This window comes from Hemiscyllium ocellatum, chromosome 12, assembly GCF_020745735.1.
Source record: "Hemiscyllium ocellatum isolate sHemOce1 chromosome 12, sHemOce1.pat.X.cur, whole genome shotgun sequence".
NCBI classification, from domain to species: Eukaryota; Metazoa; Chordata; class Chondrichthyes; order Orectolobiformes; family Hemiscylliidae; genus Hemiscyllium; species Hemiscyllium ocellatum.
The window spans coordinates 74,814,655-74,835,921 of record NC_083412.1 but is presented as its reverse complement, the minus strand read 5'-3'; the positions used below and the strand labels follow the sequence as shown (position 1 = coordinate 74,835,921).

The following is a 21,267-nucleotide window of genomic DNA, read 5'->3' as shown; positions in this document are numbered from 1 at the left end:
AGTGGGAATGGAGCACTTGATTTGAATGGCACAATGAAATAGATGACAATGAATTTCATAGAATCGCTACAATGTGGAAACAGGCTATTAGGCCCAACAGCTGAAAAAGGGCTCATGCCCGAAATGTCGACTCTCCTGCTCCTTGGATGCTGCCTGACCTGCTGCGCTTTTCCAGCAACACATTTTCAGCTCTGATCTCCAACACCTGCAGTCCTCACTTTCTCCTATTAGGCCCAACATGTCCACACCAACCCTCTGCGGAGTATCCCACCCAGACCCATTCCCCTACCCTATTATTTTACATTTCCCGTGACCTACACATCCCTGAACACAATGGGCAATTTAGCATGGACAATTCACCTGACCTGCATATCTTTAGGCTGTGGGAGGAAACTAGAGCACTGGAGGAAACCCACATAGACACGGGGAGAATGTGCAAACTCCACACAGACAGTTGCCCGAGCCTGGAGTCAAACCCAGGCCCATGGAAGTGTGAGGCAGCAGTGCTGACCACTGAGCTACCTTGCCGCCCACTTCTACATATGTGTAATGGTGACTGCAGTCAATATTTCCTGGCTGCAATTCAACTGTTGAAATAAGTAAAATGTTAAACTACAGGACTAACTGTCTCTGAATATCAGAACATAATGTGATGAATGACAGTTGTTAACGCCCTCCACAGCAGCTGTTATTTAATATAATGGTGGGCATTAGAAAAAAAATTATTGGACTGAATGCAGAATGCCCTGTTGATTCATTATCATTCTCTAAATACAATTTTTCAAAATTAAATTCATTCCCCAGTTTGAACTTAGTTATTCAGAAGCGAAAGCAATTGGAGTACAGTTATCACTGGAGAACATACTGTGAATGTCACATTCAGCAACAGGGGTGAGTGGTGCAAATATCATATACTTAACCCAATGATCTACTCCAAAGTATTTCCACCCTCTTAGTTAGGCTTAAATTAAAGTGAGCCTCCTGAAGTCTCTCCAGGTGTTGTCCCATTAATCTGCGAATTTCTCGTTAAATTCTAACACCTTTTTACTCCCTTTCTCAAACTGCACTTTCACAGGTTTTATTGAATCAAACTTAGGCTATGTGTGAATCATCACCACCTTCGCAGATTGGAACATCTGTTCAAAGGACTTGCTGCAGTTAGCTGTTAAGATGTGTCTGCTACCAGAGAATAGTTATTTCCTTGCGTTGAATGCTTTTTAGTTCTGTTAGAGAAAAGAGACAATTCTACATATGTGTAATGGTGACTGTGGGCAATATTTCCTGGCTGCAATTCAACTGATAAAACAAATGAATTGTTAAACTACAGGACTAATTGTCTCTGAATATCAGAATAGAATGTGATGAATGACGGTTCTTCACGCCCTCCACGGCAGCTGTTATTTTATATAATGGTATGCATTAACTATGATTCCAAAGTGCAAATGGAAACAGCAACACATAGCATTACTCTGCTGATGTGTAGGCAGAAGGGTGTAAGGAAGCTGCAATGAACAGTTAACAGCAAAGTTGCAAGACTCACAAAAGCATTACACCACAGGGTTGCAATATCCATGAAATAGCAGATGTACTCAATCCATAGGAGGTTACAACAGTCTAGTTTTGATGAGGATTCTTAGCTGTGATATGCAACAGTAAGCAATTATTAATAGGCCAAGATAAAGGCCCAATTTAAAATTGAGACTGCAGTCTTTCTGGGGTGGTTGTTGGGACTGTGGTAGCGGTTGGATGAGAGGGGGGCAGCAGATAGAAGAATGTTTCAATCTCACTAGCATGACCACCAGGAGATAGTAACTTCATTTTTAACATGATTCAATTCCTGTTTTTCCCGCTCAAACACCCATAGAAAGCAGAATGTTAGAGAATAAGAGACCATCAAAAGGGACTGAATGAATGGTTGATGACATGATGACTGAGCCAAGGATGACCCAGGTCTTCCTTGTCTGATCCAGAGGACTCTTAACTTCTCTGAGCTCCAAAGAGACATTTAAACGAAAAAGGCAAACCATTTACCTCTTCTTTACCTCCTGGCCCTGGTTCTTTTCCTTTCCTGCTTTGTGTCATAGAACAGGCACAATAATTTCTACAGGCAACTCTCAGGTTATAATTACAGTCAAACCCTGACAACATAATTAGAGCCTGATCAACATATTCAGCCGAAGGCCCTTGCTGGCTTCAGACCCCTACCTCCATACATGAAAGAGCAAGAACCCTCAGGAAGACAGCAGGCCCTTCTTGAGTAAATACAAAACATGCAATTGTGAAGAATACATACTGTTCTGTACCTCCAGACTTGAGCAGACTTTGAAAAATTCAGACTAAGTTGCTTGCTGATATGAAAATATTAAGTACGCCATATTCTTGAAGAAGAGTGATTGGTGTGATATAGGCAGTCATTTACAGATCAAGACAAAGGGTCAATTTAAACTTGACACCAGAGTCGTTCTGGGGTGGTTATCAGGCAGGAGTGGATTTGTAAAGTATATTTGGCATGTTTCAAGGTAAGGGCCCGCAGTTTCATTCTAAATGAATAGCAATGATGGACTAGAACACAATGCATTAAGAATGGAGATGAACAGTTGCACAACAGTTCAATTAAATATCTAGTAGTTACACTGTTATTGATAAGTATTTGGTCATTTAACCCTGCATAAGGTTGTCATATGATCAATGAATGGCACATATCAAATTAATGCTTAACACCATCCATGATTATCCACTACCATCCTCTACAAGAACTTCAGTCATCCCATGCTTTGATATAAATTTAATGAATTATTTTATAGAATTCCTACAGTGTGGAAGCAGGCCATTCAGCTCATTTAGTCCACACCAAACCTCAAAAGGGCATCCCACTCTACCCCTGTAACTCTACATTTCACATGGTCAATCCACATAGCCTGCACAGTATGGGTAATTTAGCATGGCCTATCCACATAACCTGCACATCTTTGAACTGTGGGAGGAAACCAGAGCACCCAGAGGAAATCCATACACAGATACAGGGAGGATGTGCAAACGGCACACACACAGTTGTCCAAGGGTGGAATTCAACTTTGGTCCCTGACACTGAAGCAGCAGTGCAAATTCCTGATGAAGGGCTTATGCCCAACACGTTGATTCTCCTGCTCCAAAAGACGCTGCCTGACCTGCTGTGCTTTGCCAGCACTACACTCGTGACTCTGAGCACCAGTATCTACAGTTCTCACTTCCTCCCCTGCAGCAGTGCAAACCACTGAGCCACTGTGCTGCCCCATTTGCTCTATGGATCCCTACTGATCTGCAGGATCAGTGCATTATGATTGTTATTGGGATGTATATTCTAGTTGATTCAGCACAATAATCCATGCTTTTAAAAATAACTACTTTTCCAAAAAGAAGTTAGGAACTTGGTGGAAATAGGGCACTAACATAAAATGTTGGCAAGTTCTTTTGCATTAAGAATAGATTTGATATATTTTGGTTAGTAGCAAAAGAGCTAAGTGTTAAATTACTGTTGGTAATATCAATAGAACAACACTCCATGAACATGAGCAACATCCCTCTGTACATTTTAATGGAAATGTTAAGACATTTAAAAGTTAATTGCTGAAATTGAAATAGAGAAATATTTTGTGATGTGACCACCTCTTTCGTACGTGTTTTCTAGGCATAACCATGAATGCCCTCCAGAACCTGGATTTGAATGCAAACCTCCTCCATGACCATGTTAATCTGTATGAATATGCTCATCTACACTGACAAGCTTTTGCAATTTTACATTACTGTATATCAATTTAGGAAATTTCAAATTCAGTGTATGGTCCTGTAATATTGCCTAGAATTTAGTACAGATTGGCATTAGATGCCAAATTCAATCGAAGAACATGTGCGTGTTAAGTGAGACAAGAAGTAAAATTAAATCATCAACTCCTAAAAATCTGGCTGCTCAAAATTGGATTTCTGTATAGATTCAGTGACACATGACAATGAGGAATTAGACAGAAAATGCAGCAAGACTTGCACAACCATAGGCCAAGCTATAAAACACAATACTTAAAATAACTTCGACTGCAGAAGAACATTAAATGAAAATACTGCTTGCAGAAGATATAAACATGTACGGCAGAACATAGTGAGCGGAAGCTGGGAGTGGACAGACGTGCTGAAACCAGGCTCAAGCACATGATTCCTGAAGGTTTTCATCATTGACGATTTATTGGCTGAACATTGCAGAACTGTGAAATCAACTGCAAGGTTGTCTTCCAACTCAAAAGTAATGCTTTCTGGAAATACTAAGTCTTCAAAATATGAAAAGATGCATGGATTTTTATGTAACTGTACATGATACATATCCTTTGATTGAGAATCAACCAGAAATTTATCTTCTTAAATTGTCATGGGGAGACATGGTGGCTTAGGGTTAGCACTGCTGCCTCACAGTGCCAGGAACCAATGTTCGATTCCAGCCTCGATTGACTGTGTGGAGTTTGTACATTCTTTCCTTGTCTGCATGGGTTTCCCCTGGGTCCTTCGGTTTCCTCCCACAGTCTAATGATGTGCTAAATTGCAAGATAGGGTCCAGGGATGTGCAGAGTAGGTGGATTAGCCAGGGGAAATGCAAGGTAATAAGGTGTGAGTCTGGATGGGATGATCTTCAGAGGGGCAGTGTGCAATTGATGGGATTCTTCAGGGATTCTATGATTCTATCATGTCAACATACAGTTACAATAATTCCAATCAGGTGTCTATTCTAAATTCACAGGATACAAATCATTCAATGCACAATTGGCTAATATTGCATCTGTCTCTTCCAGAACCCTATATCAACCCAGGGTGGCACAGTGGTTAGCACTGCTGCCTCACAGCATCATAGATCCGAGTTCAATTCCCACCTCAGGCGACTGACTGTGTGGAGTTTGCACATTCTTCCCGTGTCTGTGTGGGTGTGCTCCGGTTTCCTCCCACAGTCCAAAAATGTGCAAGTTAAATGAATTGGCCATGTTAAATTGCCCATAGTGTTAGGTTCAGGGGTAAATGTAGGAGGGTGGGTGCACTTCAGCGGGTCAGTGTGCATTTGTTGGGCTGAAGGGCCTGTTTCCACACTGTAAGTATTCTAATCTAAATTCCAATAAGACATATTACAAAAACTATATCTTATATTTAGACTTTGTACAAGGTTTCAAGACTCTTCATAAGATCTTCATAAGATCATTTCAGACAAACTCTGATATCAAGCCACAAATGAAGACTGGTCAAAGAAGTAGGATTTCAGGAACATCTAAGGGAGGGAAGACAGGTTGAGAGTTGGAAAGGTTCTCAGAAGGAAATTACAGAGTTTAATACTGATGGCTTTCACAACTGGGATAAAGGAAATTTGGCTTGTGCAAGAGGTCATTAGAATATAATGTTCTTGGATGGTTATAAGACATGGAATTAACCTAGGGAGAGATTTGAAAGCTAGAATGAGAATGTTTACTTGGAGACATTGTTGGTAAGCCAATGGACTGAGGATATACTGATACAAGTAAGAGGCTTCTTTTACTTAAATTGGCTTATGCTGTCAAGCTAAGGTTATCAAAACCACATTTCAAAACCATGAAGATAAAATTAAAAAATTAATGTTAACTTTTCCTCTTTTATATCTCAAACATATTTCAGTTTTAAAATATTGAAACAGGATGCCAGAAATTACTACTGGCAAAATGTTTAACATACTCTCTTCTTCACAACTTCTATTGGAGATATTGATTGATTTAAAGTAACATTAACATTTTCTTTAAAGCAAATGTTTTTAAATTAATGGCCTGGTAGAATTATGCTAAAAATGTGTTGCTGGTTAAAGCGCAGCAGGTCAGGCAGCATCCAAGGAATAGGAAATTCAACGTGTCGGGCATAAGCCCTTCATCATTCCTGAAACGTCGAATTTCCTATTCCTTGGATGCAGCCTGACCTGCTGCGCTTTAACCAGCAACACATTTTCAGCTCTGATCTCCAGCATCTGCAGACCTCACTTTTTACACCCAGTAGGATTATCACTGGACTGGGAACTTGGATTTGAACCCAACCATGGGAGATGTTAGAATTTAAATTGAAAACAAAACAAAAATTGGAATACAGAGTGAGGACCATGAAACCATTGTCGATTGTTGGAAAAACCCATCCTCTTCACTAATGTCCTTCAGGGAAGGAAACAGCCATCCTAACCTGGACTGGACTACAATATGACTCCAGATCCTCAGCAATGTCGTTGACTCTTAACTTCCCTCTGGGATGGGCAATAAATGCTGGCCTGGACAGCGATGCCCTCATCCCATGAATGAATAATAAGAACAGCAGTAAACATCCACTATTGAATGCACCAGCATGCATTCACATTTCTCACCATCAATAACTTTTAGAATGTATTCTGTTTTGATCCTGTCAAAAGAGGATTTGTTTAATCTTTTGGAAGTAAGATTATGTACCATAGTAATTTTAAAGAAGTGCATGGAAATGTGTTTTGTACAATAGACAACAGGAGCTGAGTGGTCCAAGCTGTCTCTGGCCGAAGGACTCTAAATGATTATACACTGACCGTTTATTAACATTGCTCTTCTCTCTCTCCTCCTATACCCTCTCCTATCAAGGATTTTCACTGCTCTAACATGAATTCATGCAAACTTCCATGCAGTAACTGGAATGCTCAAGAACGCCAATTAAAATATTCATACCAAGGAATCTTTTCATCATCTCAGAAAGTACTTGGAGCAGACCTTGAAGAAAATGAACCATTTTCAGGCAGTAGCACTGAAGGCCTTTTGGTGAAGCACTTTTTTTCCAAATGGACATGAATGTAAATTAAAACACTACATTGCATATAATATGAAAGTGTTGCATAGTAAACATTTTAATAAGGCTTCTAGGAAAGGTAATTACTTACAAATATGAGTGAGATGGGAGTGTTTACTTTTCACTGCAGTCAGGTTATTCTTGACAGCAGTCTGGAGAGAGTTGAAATCCAAGGGGAGCAGAACACAGCGGGACCATGAGCAAAGCAGGAACAACAGGGAAGTGTAACACGGTGAAAACAAAAACATGCAGCAAGCGAGAGCGTGGAGAAAACAGGAATCTTGAGAGGGCACTGGAGGAGCAGGGGGAGAACTGGAGCATGAGTGGAACAAGCACAGATTTAAATCACCAGGGGAGCAGGAGAAATGAAGCAAGAACAGAAAATGCCAAGAGCAAAGCACAGAAATATGAAGAGCCAAAAATCAAGAGAAAGGAAGATTGCAAAGTGTAGGTCCAGAACACACTACAGGTTACTAATTAATTGTTTACCCTGGACCTGGATTGCTGGATGTAGTCATCCATGTTACCCATCTGTTGACAGGACCTCATGTTGTGAACCCCTGGTAGGTCTGCAGACCCCAGGTATCAAACCGATCACAACTTGAGCAGCAGCTGAGCGTGGCCGAGAAAAATTGCCTTGAGCAAAATTATATACTTATAAAAATTCAATCTTTCAGTTTTGTTTCATTTTTAATTTCCCAAAGGACACTCACTAAATAAACACTTATAATTGGAACTGCCAGATATCAAATTATTTTAAATCATTATTGTCACCATTCCAAGCATGACCAGCAATAGAAGAAAACAAATGTATAAAGTTGAATGGCCTGTAATTCCACACTCCATAACTGATCCGGTTGTTCATGATCCCTAGTTTCACATTCCCATTTAATCCATGAGATAGCCTCTTGGTCCACCTCCCTGCCTGATACAGATTCATGATCTAGTGGAAGAGCTGATTGTAAAATGCTGACTCATTGGTTAAGGAGCTCACTATCATTTCAAAATGCTAATGGTCAACTTTGCTAGGATTTTCCTGTTTTGTCTTCAAACATTGATCTACCATTTGCAAGACACAAAATCTCCAAGTCTCTGTGGTACCTGAGTGGTCACTTTATTGCTGTTGGAAGCATCATTTCCTGGTTAAGCAATACCCCACATCCCCCAAGCCACCCTGGCTTGAAGCTACCAGCCATTCAGTGGCTGCTATCTCCAGAACCTGGCAGTATTAAGGCTGAAGCTGTTGCTATTGCAGGATACCAACATTTGCCAACCTTCCAAGTGGGGCAGCAGAGGCAAGATGTACTATGAGAATTGTTTGGAAAGGATTTCTGGGGTTTGTGGTCAGAGGTCAGATTGTTGGCCCCCTGAGAGCCACTATCTTCTCTAGTGCTTCGGTCTTGCACAAATTAGTGCCATTCAAGGGACTTGCCTGATCTCTGATCCACCTCAAATTGACATATTTTCTGCACAAGTTAATCAAATGATTACTTGGGTAAGCCAGCTCTTTCTCATCTCACTTGCAGCCTATGCAGGCTGAGGTACCTTAGTTGGTACTAATTGACCTTAATCAGATGTAATTGGAGACAAGTTGGGAAAGTCAATGCCATAGCCAGAATTTAATTTCTAAGGGAAGATTATTTCCCTGGGACCAACTCACCTGATTATTGTTCCTTCCTGATCCTTGCTGCTTCTCAGAAGGGAACATTTCTGCCACATGTATCAGAATTAGAATAATTAGCAATGAGACTTTGAAGTGTCACACTGATGAAATAAAGAGTGCACTTTTGAATTTGGAACTGAGGAACATGAATTGGACTGGAAACTTTACCTTGTAATTAACACATGCTATAACAGCAAGCTAATGCTGTTCTTATGGGAAATAGTTCATGCAATAAATTTCAAAGACCTGACAATTGCTGCAACATATTTATGCCTATTTACCCTATCCATGCTCCTCATGATTTTATAAACTTCTATACGGTCACCCCTCAGCCTCCAATGCTCCATGGAAAACAGTCCCAGTCTTTACAACCTCTCCCTATAACTCAAACCCTCCAACCCTGGCAACATTCGTGTAAATCTTTTTAAAACAAGATATTTCTGTTTGTTTTCATGAATTTATTGTGAAAAGATGCCGAGCCACTATTCAGAGAGCATTAAGGAATTGTTCCAATGTTTTAGCTAATATTTCTATTTCAAGCAACTCAGCCAAGAAAATAATTATAGACTTATGATTGATCACAATGTTGTTTCCAGGAACTTGAAATGTGCAAAATGACTGCTACATTTGTCTACATAATAAGTCAATTCAAAGTCAATTTTTAAAACACATTTACAAGATGCGTGTATTTATTGTCCACTCCCAATTGCCCAGAGGGGAGTTAAGAATCAACCACATTACTGTGGTTCTGGAGTCACATGTAGGCCAGCAGTTTCCTTCCCTAAAGGACATTAGTGAACCAGATGGATTTTCCCTGCAATTGAAAACAGTTCATGGTTATAATTAGATTCTTAGTTTCAGATTTGTTATTTAATTCAAATTTCACCACTCCTCATGGCAGGATTTGAACCCAAGTCCCAGGACATTACCTGAATATGCTGGATTAATAGTCGAGCTAATAATAACATTAGGCTATCATCTCCCCAGGTTATTGTATATGAAGCATTTTACTTATTCCTGAAAGGTGTGATCATGCAGATGGATAAGAGTCTTGCAAAGATATGTACTTGAGAATAATGAAAGTGCATGAAGATTAATCACAGAGTTCAGTTCAGTTAAGTTGCAATCAGTTTTGACATAACAATGTGTGTCTTTGTTTTATTTGAGCATCAAGTGACCTTCCTTCCTGGCAGCATGTGGAAAAGCCAACCGAGTACAAGTTATAATAATAGAGAAATAATTGAGTGGAGGAAGTGTTTATGTGTTGATGGATTGTTCTCTAACCCATAAAACTCTAGGTATCCTATTATATTTCCAGCCTCCTGGCTTTTAGATAGGTTACTGTCCAGTGTTAACAAATAAAACAAGATCATTTCCAACCTATACAACTGAAACAACTTACGCTTCCATAACATTCCCCACACAAAACAATATTTCACAAGGCTTTTTGAAATACGATCATAAAAAGATCAAGATACAAGAGGTATCTGAAGGTTAAATTACCATTGAATTGACCACTATTGAGAGTGTATAATTACAGAAAGGATAGGCAGAAGTATGGATAGAAGAGAACCACTCTAGGGAGTTATAAAAGAAGCTTGATACCAATGAGGTTACAGGAAGGTTCCGGAAACCATAATTTCTAAAGTAGTGTTGATGTTTGCAACTAACTCTGTCAGCCATAATTTGAATTCCTTTTTCCAATTCTGCTTTTTTTTTGTGAATTAACATTTGAATTTGAAGGACAAATTGTGTTTCAGATATTTAATATTTTGCTCCTGTACCATGAAATCTGTATTTAACCTCCTCTGCTTAATGTAAAATTAAATAAATAAAATGGTTTCTCCTTATCTTGCAAAAAAAATCTATGTTTGGAAGGAGAATGATGTTCTAAAGGTGCAGAAATGTAGTATCTGTAATGGTTACAGCCCCTTTTGTTGTCTATTATCCTAATTGCACTAATGCAAGGTTAAATATATATATATTAGAGTCGACCATGAAGGCATTATTACTGCGTGTTGACTTTTCAAAAAGGCAATTGAACATGCACCACTTAGTACTCATGTTGCAAGTGCCTTTTTTGGGCACTGTCACTTCTGACAAGCTGGTAAGATGCTTCTGCAATCTGCCAGTGATGCTTAGCCAGCTCAAACAGCTGGCAGGACATTATAGTACCTTTAAAATGTCCTACAATCAGCTAAAAGCACATCGTAGAAAAGTTATTGAATTACAAGAAGCCATGAAATAAAACATGCTAATAATATAGCACAAATTTCATCACACGATACACTCACACTTTGGTATGACTTACATGGTGCAAACATCAATTTCACTTTCGAGCACTTGATGCAATCAAGGGATCTCACAGCCCAGGTGAAGCACTGAACAATGAGCAGAGTCAACAAATATAGTCATTCTCTGCTCCAAATTTGCAAAGTAATGTATTTTATATTCCTTATTATAATACTGCCTCTGGAGACAGAATTACAATGTCCAAGCATCACTCGAGGCACGGAAAGCTATTATCTGAGGGGGAACAAAACTCAACGATAATGATAATCTGCAAAGCTCACTCCTGACAATACTGGTGGATGGGAAGTACTAATAGCACTCAGATCAACCAAGCTTACTAGATAGGTGAAATGGCATACCCTGGTTCCCAAGTTAGGTATATCCTATCCAAATCATTCACAGAAAATTTCATATTCCAATTTTCAATATACGTAGCCTGATGTTGAGAAAGTTGTATCGCCTGAAAGGAAAGGTTTCTTTCTTACAGCTCTGTTGCTCAAGTTTGCTGTCAGTTCCTGCAATCTGTTGTACAAAGTGTGCCTTTTTGCAGCAAAGACTTCAGATCACTCAACAGTTGCCACTGGAAGCAAATTTACAACTTTGATGGAAATATAATGCAAAAGACAGAAACTGTTTGAGTATCAGGTGTGATATTACTTGAACTTGCTTTTGTACCACTTTCTGGAATACAATGCTTCAGCAGTACACTGCATGTGCACCACAGATTGAATATGATAAACTTCTTGGAAAGTTTTTGTGTAACTTCAGCACAAAAGCTGAAGGAAAGTATGCCTGCAACTGATTTACCCCAACTTCACACCGAAACATCACTTTATGACTTTCTTCCAATTTGTCTATTAATGTTGGAAGAGGCTCAAAGGGTTGCTTAATCCTGTTTCTAGCCCTGATCCTGTGAGTGTTGACTGCAGTTATTACACCTTGAATATCATTGGTCAGAATCAATAATATGTACGTCACATAATTCATGCACAGACAATGTCAGAACAACTTGTGCACATGAGAGACAATAACGCAGTATGCAGTCAATGAGTGCGAAGTGATAGGATTGAGCTGGCTCTACTTTAACAAAGTGTTAATGCTGTGGTTACTACAGCCATCAATCACCTAGTCCACAGCTGCCATTACTAATCTCCAGCTCTATCAGCTCTTAATTATCTAGCTGGCACTCAGCTCTCCCCTTCTGACAATCTCTTCACTCATTTCAATCTCTGCATGAAATATAGGTTATCTCAACAGTAATAGTGTATATGTGCATGGATTGCATTTTTCACAAGTGATTAAAGGACAGAACTCACTAGTACTGCAGGCATGAATGAATAATGATAGCAGCTTTGCAAATAAAGGATTTGTGTTATGGCTGCATATTTTGCTGCAATATTCTATTTACTAAGTGACCATAGTCCAGAATGGGCATTGTGCCATAATTTTGGTCATGATTGATAAATAATTAGTCACATATGCGAAAAGTGTCTTTCTTTGCAGTTTCTGAGCACTATCCTAACCACTTACAGAAGTGGCGAATAGCAACATATTGTGAAACTGGAGATCTAGCTTGAAAAGTATTCATATGCTTCTGTTCCTTGGACTGTGGTAGTTAAAAAGAAAAGATAAATGACAAATAGATAACATCATTGTCAGATATAACTTTGATTGGCCAAAGTATGTTATGTCTGAAATATAAATGAACACAATTCAGAATAGCAAAATAAATCTCAAAAGTAATCCACATGTAACTTCTTTTAAACTATATTTCTGCCTATTTATATTTCCATTATCCAAATTATTATTCAGTGAGCCTTAGTAGAGAAGAGGATTTCTTGTGCAGACGGTATGATTTCCTAAATCAGGTGATGGCTTATCCTTTGCATTTTTATCATTTCTCCAATATGGACAGAGCATGTGACTGAGTTTATTGTACTCCGCTTTCTGTTCCTGGCTGTCTTCAGTTGGATTGAGTTGACCAAATTGGTTTGGGATAGAATTAGTTGGACTGAATTTGTTGCTGCGTGATGCCCATTCTCCATTAGTAAGAGATTTCTACAATCACATGGATAAAGACTGCTCCTCAAAATGGTTCAGTACCCAATGTGATGATCTCAGTGAAAGCTGCAATCCACAAAAAAGATTGTTGTTCAATTAAAAAATTAGGTGGTGGGGAAAAAAATCTATAACGTACCGTATAATAAAGCTCAATAACTATGGGCTTGAAATTTTAGTGATCACATTGGCTATGTTTTATGTTGTGATCTGTTCATTTAAATGTGCTATTCTTTATTTGAAATTATTTGAAATTCCAGGATTGAACTAATCACAAATTTCCTTGAGAAACAGAAAGGGAAAACAGTTGACCTTTTCACATTTCAATTTTTTTGAGATCCTTATACAATAGCAATATGATGATTGCAATTATTTCCAAATTTAAAAAGTAATATCCTCCACACACTACAGATTAACCATTACAATTGCATCTCAATTCCCATTAGCCGCAAAGAAAATTGAAGTCTAATTATTGCAAAATTAATTACTTCCACTGATGGCATTGGATTTGCTCTTACATGTTTGGAACCTTTCTTCCCTTATATTTTAAAGGGTTTGATTTATATAGTAGGGTTTGATGGGCATAGGTCACCATTTAGGATTTCAGCAATGGGACCATTTTTCAGTTAGTACCAGGAGGGTGTTGGAGTATCAAAGAATCAGAATTACCACTGAATTCTGAACTTATATACAATGTCCACAGAAATATACTTGCAGTCAGAGTCATTAGATTGCATTCAAAAGTGGCAGCTTGTACACTCAATCAGGCCAAAATTATGTATCAAACCAGACCAATTATAGCTCCCTGACCATTGGTTCAAATACCCAAGAGGTTCCTATCTGCATTGCTCAGTCACCCTATCTAAACTAGCTATCAGGGAAAGCACAATCATGTTACTTTTAACAGATCAATCACCTTTCAAGAGCAGCCCATAGCCATTATTGCATTATTGTGTTATTGGGAAAGATTTGATTATTTTTGTGGTGAATTTTCCTGCAACTTTGCTCACACCTAGGAAACACTTGCTGTGAAATTCTCCATTCAACTCCATAGCCACTAGAAATGTTCAGACTACAGAACAAATGCAACGTCCACAGCAATATAGAATAATTCAATAGTTTAGTGGCTCTTCTCGTTTTAATCAAAATTTTAAAAAATGTATTGTTGCAGTTATTTGCTGGCACAATGACATCCCTGTGTGCGAATCACAAAATGGCATTTGAGTCAAAAACATCCACATTCCATCATTATTTTATCCAGTCAACGTATCCTCTAAGTGCCTGTAACGTTTTATGTTAGTACACATTACATTGATAGAGTGGAGTACATTTTAAAGCGCGAATGTATTTGGAAGATGCATTCACCTCCCCTTGACACTTGTCAACTTTAAAAACCAGACTTTGCCGTGGAAATGTCCACTATACAGATTTAATACCAAAAATACTCAATGAGATAATTTAATAATAAATTATTGTGGAGAAATATTATCATCTCCAAAGAAAAGCTGAATTAAATTGGAACGTGAGGGGGTTGCGGGGAGAATTCGGTCAGCAATGAAAGCTTTAATTTGAGGCCAGATCGTAGCCAGAAACAGTAGATTCCAATATTTCAGACTAATTAATTGGTGTTTGAATTTTGCCTTGGCACTCATCTTGCTAATTTTCACACCAATGAACGTCATTAAGACTACAATCGGCACTTGGATATTTCTTTACGAGTCCTGACAGATATCAGCACTGCATTCTGCACTCACACTAATAGACTGTGAGCATATATACATCAGTTAGCGTGAGTTATAGCTGTACAAATGATTGGTTTCTCATTTCGAGTGATTGCCATTGATATCCTAACAATCGTAAACACTGGGTTCAAGTTAGCTGCATGAAACAAACTTTCAAAGGAAAACTTAGCCAAAATCTTTTATTGTTCGAAAAAAAATAACAAGCAAAAGGGTGGTTGAAATGGTGTGGATTTTTATTCCATTTACAGAAATGGTCTCGTGGCCCATTAACAGACAAAGCGTCGTTGCTATTCGTTGTTAATGCATGATAAAGGAACCCGAATTCTATACTTCTCATTTGGATATGGTAATGGAAAGTTAGCTGCAGTTACCCGAGTAATCTTGATAATGGGGGTTCTCGGCGTCTCGACTCTGTTAATCTTCAGTGATCTGTTGGATTCTTTGTATCCAACTGAAAAGATATCTTCATACTCCACTAAACTAAACATTCCATTTCAAAATAAGCTGATTACCATTTCTACCGGCACATTTTCATTTTTTTCTCTCTCTTGTAAAAAGAGTAATCTGTTTAATAAGTCATGCCGGCGTATACACAGTAAGTGGAGAAAAAAGCTTGGAGGCTAAAATAAAACGGGTTTGAGTGTCACAGGGAGAATCGAGTAGAAACTCACTAGGAACGAAACGTCAATTAAGACCTTTCTGACATTGTTGCAGAACATGAAAGGCGCCGACAACATTCAGAGGATTGTGTACAAAGGTTAACAAGGTCGCTATGCATTTGTCCTTCCACTAACATGATGTTGGATGCGGGGTTGGAGACACTCCACGTCTCGCCTATTGCTCCCTGGTGTCTCTCTCCTCCCTCTGTCCCCCTGGGCTGTATTCTCCAGAGCTATGACCATCCCCTTTCACAGAGAGCTGTCAGCTCCGATACACTGCCGTATTCCAGTCAACACAGGAAACCCCTCTCTCTCACACACACACACACACACACACAAAACCCTCACAGTCGCCGCTTTGTCGATTATATTGCTCTTGCATCCACTTAGCATTTAAATGTCTGTTGCGTCTGCCTCTTTCAGTGTGTGAGGCTGTTTAAACAGTGCTTTGATCAGCACGACCAGCTCAGACGCTAGAAGTAAACCCGAGCCTTATATATATATATACACATACACACACACGCCCGCGGATTTATCGCTATTTCCAGCGCTTTCTTCAGACCAACGGGCAAAGAGGACCCTCCCAGGTCAGTTTCCCCTACCGTAGGGAAGGCGTGAGACCGGAGTTCTCTCAGAGATTTCCTCCCCAGAATTAGAATAACCACCGGCCCAACACAAAACTGGCCGCCTACTTTACCCACACGGGCGGCCACTCTAACTGAGTAACCGTCCGCTCATCTCTGTGGGAGAATCCCACGAACAAAAAAGGTAGCGCAGGGCCGGCGGATGCGAAATGCGATTGGGAAGTGTCGACTTCTGAAGGGCTCCGACGCCCACCCCCTCGGCGCTGCCTCATTAAGCTTGGTCCAAAACAATTCAATTGCTTCCTCAGCCGAAGGAATCGCCCCATCTCCTCATCCAGTTTTCTGTTGTTTACAGCCACTGAATTGGCCCAATGGAAAGTGACAGACGTCTTGCTCGAAGCAATTTAAAATTAAGCTGCTAACCGAGTACTGGGTCCAACAGAGAGAGAGAGAGGCAGCTGACCGCCTCTACGTGACCCCACATTTCAAAATTAAACGATTTATTTGGAAATAGGCAGAAACAGAGCTTAGCGTGTCCCTTTCTCTCTCATTCTCACATCAAGTAATATTCGTGCAATGTTCAAACAGGAAATCGGGATATTTTAAACGGCGGAAACTGGCAAAAAGTTCCAATCTTGTTATCGTTAACACTGGCTGACACAACATCACGTTGACGAAATCGTCTTTAAAAGGTGCTGCTGACGGTTTTGGAGTTTTCTAAGAGTGTGTTGCAGAGACGGGGTCACTGCGAAAACCCCGGCCCATGAGAAACAAGTCCCCAACCATTTTATAAAATCCGAATCCTGATTGAATTGTGTCCTGAGAAGCTTTTAAAATGGGGAACATGCTGACTGCCTTTAAAATAAAGGTGCTTGTTGCAGCGCGTGGAACAACTAACTGGGTGTCTGATCATTCCTGCTCACTGTTTCATTGAATGCAAACAATGGAAAAGTTTGATTCATTCTATCACAGGAATGATTTGTGTAAACGTTAAAGGACAACAAAATTGCAGCAAAGGGAGTTTTAATTTCTTGACAAAGTGCTGAGTGAGTGTGTGCAGTATGGAACAGTTTTAAAACAAAATGTTTCAGTTTAAAACTTCATATTGAGACCTTAACCCCATAACTGACCGGTGTGCATGTTGTTTTCGGCGCTATAATTTTACTTTGTTCCCCAGTCTCCGCCAAGTTTATTGATTTAGCCTGAGTCAGACCTTCGTTTCAAACTGGACAGAAAAAAGCCGGAATAAAGTAACCTTGTTTTAATCTATGAAAGTGAACAAGTTTGCTCCCCTCGATGCCCAGATCCTTCTCCTTTTCCTCAGGAAAGCTCTGCAGTGACCCACACTGGTCAGATTTCAACTAATTGAATAATTACTTCCCGGCGGGATCTATTCCCTGATTTTACTCGATAATGCTACAAAATAAACGCAAAAAAGCAGGCCTCCGAATTTGGAAGTTTCCATTGCTATAAAAGCCAAAATCCAAAATGAACCACCAAACCGAAGATGAAATAAATGCTGTAGATTAGATTAGATTAGATTCCCTACAGTGTGGAAACAGGCCCTTCGGCCCAACAAGTCCTCACATAAATGTGCATTTAACACTACTTGGAAAACCTGCCTGAATACAGGGAATTAAAAGTAAAATTTTATGCACACAAAACCCTCTAGCACTCGTGCAGGTAAACCACACGGAACCTTCAGCGGATCGGCTATAGTCAGAAAGTTTCCATAAATTGTCAGAAAGGAAATTAAACGTGGAAGTTTTAATCGAACGTTTAAGTGGGGGTAATAAGAGTTGACGCATGCATCTAACATTTACCGAATAGCATCAGTGAGCAGTTTCATTCACGTTCATTTACCAAAACAGAAAACTGACTTGATCTTGGAGCAACTCATTTTATTATCTCGCATCGTGACTTTTACTATCAGCTCTGGCAACTTTTATCAACTATGAAAAAAATATTTCTCCATAATACTAATTCGTTATCAATGTAATTTCAGTATCGTGAAAATATACCCATGTGCTCACCTTGTAGTTTACATTTTGGTTTTATCTAATAATCTGGTATTCGGAATGACATTGCCTTTCCGTCACATTATTCCCCCCTTCTTTCAACCACTATTTGCCGAGTTTGCCATCCAGTTTCACAAAGTCATATTTAAATACGACTGTCTCCACGCAGCCTATCTCTATAACTCTTTCTGTCACTACCTAAAGGTAAATCTGTCTGAGTTAAAACTTAATTGTTGTTTGAGTTTAAGACCTATCCTCTAAACCTTTTTTTTAATCGCCGGGGGTTTGTTCAAGTAAGTAAACTGTGAAGATGGATTGGGCTGTAGTCATAAAATATGTGTATTTTATAAAGTGAGTTTAAACACTTATTATATGCTGTGCAAACTACCCAGGTCTGAAAAATACTTTTATTTCTATACCGACTTCACCATTCCTTAGATAGTTCGCACATTAGATAAGAAAGTCATTTCAAACTCTCGACCTACGCAGACTAGAAAAGGGATTTTAATTAATTTATAAGAAAAGATTTAAGTTTTTTTTCTGAAGTGTCAATGATGCACCGAGGATTTCAGGATCTCCCCTCAGCCTGACTGGCCAATTCATTTTATAGGACTCCTGAATTATAACAAACGGCAGCTTCAAGTGAGTAAGCCCCGTGCCCTGAGCAGCGCACCAGGTGGACACCAACTGATCTCTGCTGCTTTTTACATTTCCGGACGGTACCTTCACTGAGAGAAACAACGGTGCAGATTTGGAAAACTTGCTGTGATCGTGCCTTTATTTACGAATACTTGGAAAAAGTGAATCGGTGAAGGATGAAGGGCCATTTAATCTGTCGTGTGAGAATGGGCTTCACAATATAAACACGCTCCAAACAGTACTTACTGACTCAGATCTTAAACAGACTTCTTGTCCTACGCGGCTTTATTAGATGTGGTTGTCATTATAACTCCTGTGTGGATCGATCAACTTACCGGGCTATGTCTGAATTCTCATAGTAACAGAGGGGAGAAAAGCTTGATTTTAAATAATTCCCTTTATTCCTGCTTTGCTAACCATACAAACTCATATTACTTGAACTTTCTCATTTTAACCCTGCCCCTCCAATCGATTTCATTTACTGTTGTTTTACTGCAATAGTACTGATGGTAGCGTTTAAATATCGCAGCGAGAACATGATGAGAGCCGTGGCTGAAATTGTTGAATGGTCTCGGTTTGATTAATTAAGGTTGCTAAATTGTGCCCTTGACCACCTTAAAAGATGATGGCAGCTCAACCTCTTGCCGTACAGTACCACCCACTCGGTGTGTGCTAGACCGTCTCCAATACTTCAGTGAGGAATAATGTTCAGATCTCTTTTTAATTCTTACCTTCATTTGCAGAATGCCCAATCGATTGTGCCACGCAGATAACACAGCAGAGGATCAGAGAGAGAAGGCGGATTTGGAAACCCAAGGCCATTTTGGAGCTGTGATCGGTTGTGAGTGGAGCATATCTCTGTGAAGCATGCCAGCAATGATCTGAGGGAGCTGTGATCGCTGTGGAAGTTACCATGCACAGCTTTCAGGGTGATGTCAAGTTTGACACTACAGATAAGGAGGAGTCAGCACTGCCTTTCTACTGCCAGCAGAGGGCCGCAACTGGGTCCTAGAGCCCACACATACATTTATCGCAAGCCATCTGGTGAGGATATTTACAAGTTCAGTGGAAACAGACTTTTGTTTTCCGCCGTCGTAATTTAACCATCCCTAAGCCTTTCACCTTGATTTTTCTTTGTTAATATTTAATGTAATTTACAAAGAAAGTTTTTGTTACTGATGCGTATTGGGGATGGAAGCGGTGGCTTCAGTACACTATAGTGTAAGCCAGAATGTTTATTTACAGCAAAAACACAATTCTATTCAGTGAACATACTGTTAAACACTTTATTTTCGAGTAAACCATGAATCTCTCCAAATGTAGTTTGGTTATCCCACTCTGCCACCCTTCACCCCTGCATCTTTGCTCCCAATGGGTGCAGATGAGCACATGATCCATTTTCTTCAAAAAGGTGCTATGGTGTAGTGATATATGTCACTGGATCCTACGTTAGTGCTGTGGGGACATAGGCTTGAATCCCACTATGCTAGATGGTGAAATTTAAATTCAGTTAAAACTGGAATAAAAAAAAATATCCCAGTGGTGACCCATGTAATCACTGTTGATTTTCATTAAATATATGGTTCATTAATGTCCTTTAGGGAAGGAGATCTGTCATCCTTATCTGGTTTGGCCTACATGTGACTACAAATCCACAGCAATGTGATTGACTGACTCTTAATTGCCCCCAGACAATTAGGGTGAGCAATAAATGCTGTAGAACCAGCCATGCCCACATTCTGTGAATGATTTTTTTTAAAAAAAACTTCCACTTATGCAGGCAAATGTAACAGTCATTTTGCTCAAAACAAGATTCCAGAATCAATAGCAAGTTTATTTATTTTCTTGGTTATGTTGGTTGAAAAATAAGTATTTGCTAAAATGATGGAACAATTCCTTATTCTTCCTTGAATAGTATCATGGAATACTTTTACATTCAATTCACTAGATGAAGGCTCCATATAAACTGTGTACTTCCAAAACATTATTACTATTTACTTGTTATCTTTTAATAATCCAAGTTATTCATATTTATCAATGTCCATCTTACTACTTTTTAATTTTGATTTGCTCTGCTGAATATTGCTATCTGTCATCTGTAGTTAACTCATTATGATCAATCAACATATTGTCTATTGCTCTGAGGATGCAAACATGCATTCTTAGGAGTTTAGGAAATGGTGCTATAGTCAGTCTTAAATCTACACCATTGTGTCTCATTTTCTTTTCCCCAATCCATCTACTCAAAGTAATAATTAATGGTTAAGCTTGTCATCCTGAAATTGGAATCCGAAGCTGATTAAAGCATTTTGCTGCTCTTGGTGCTTTAATCAGCTCAGCATCCTCTATTCAGCATTAAACACTAAAACATTCATTAGAATCATGTTAATGCAAAGTTAAGCTACTGGCTAACAATAATTATGAATATATATAGTGAAGATATAGAGACTGAATGACAAATCCTAAATTCTGAAAGCAACAAGATTTTTTTAAAAATCACAAAACAAATCATTCTGTGGATGATTCCATTTGAAACATGTATATGGGAAACCAAAAGTAACAATATTAAAAGTTGAAATTCAAAAACAATATTCGTGATTTAATGATCAAGTTAGGTATAATTCCTATATGACCATGGTGAATGATGCACTCTGATATTGCAAAGTTAAACTCATTTAATTGATACTCGATGTTTCTCTATTCTTCAATCCATCACAATGCCAGATAGAATAAATTGACCAAACGCTTAGTTAATCACATCAGAAGTAATGGCATGCACCTATA

At 39.1% G+C, this 21,267-nt stretch overlaps 1 protein-coding gene across 2 annotated transcripts in view; it reads right to left on the bottom strand.

The window, feature by feature from the left end:
* epha3 (eph receptor A3) overlaps positions 1–19,424 on the bottom strand; it is a 241,809-nt gene extending 222,385 nt beyond the window's left edge. For both annotated transcript variants that reach the window (XM_060833715.1, XM_060833716.1), the window contains exon 1: positions 19,215–19,424. In XM_060833715.1, coding sequence (XP_060689698.1) covers positions 19,215–19,398 — 184 coding nt within the window. In that variant the 5' untranslated portion in view covers positions 19,399–19,424. The remainder of the gene's footprint in view (positions 1–19,214) is intronic.
* Between the last annotated feature and the right edge of the window lie 1,843 nt (positions 19,425–21,267).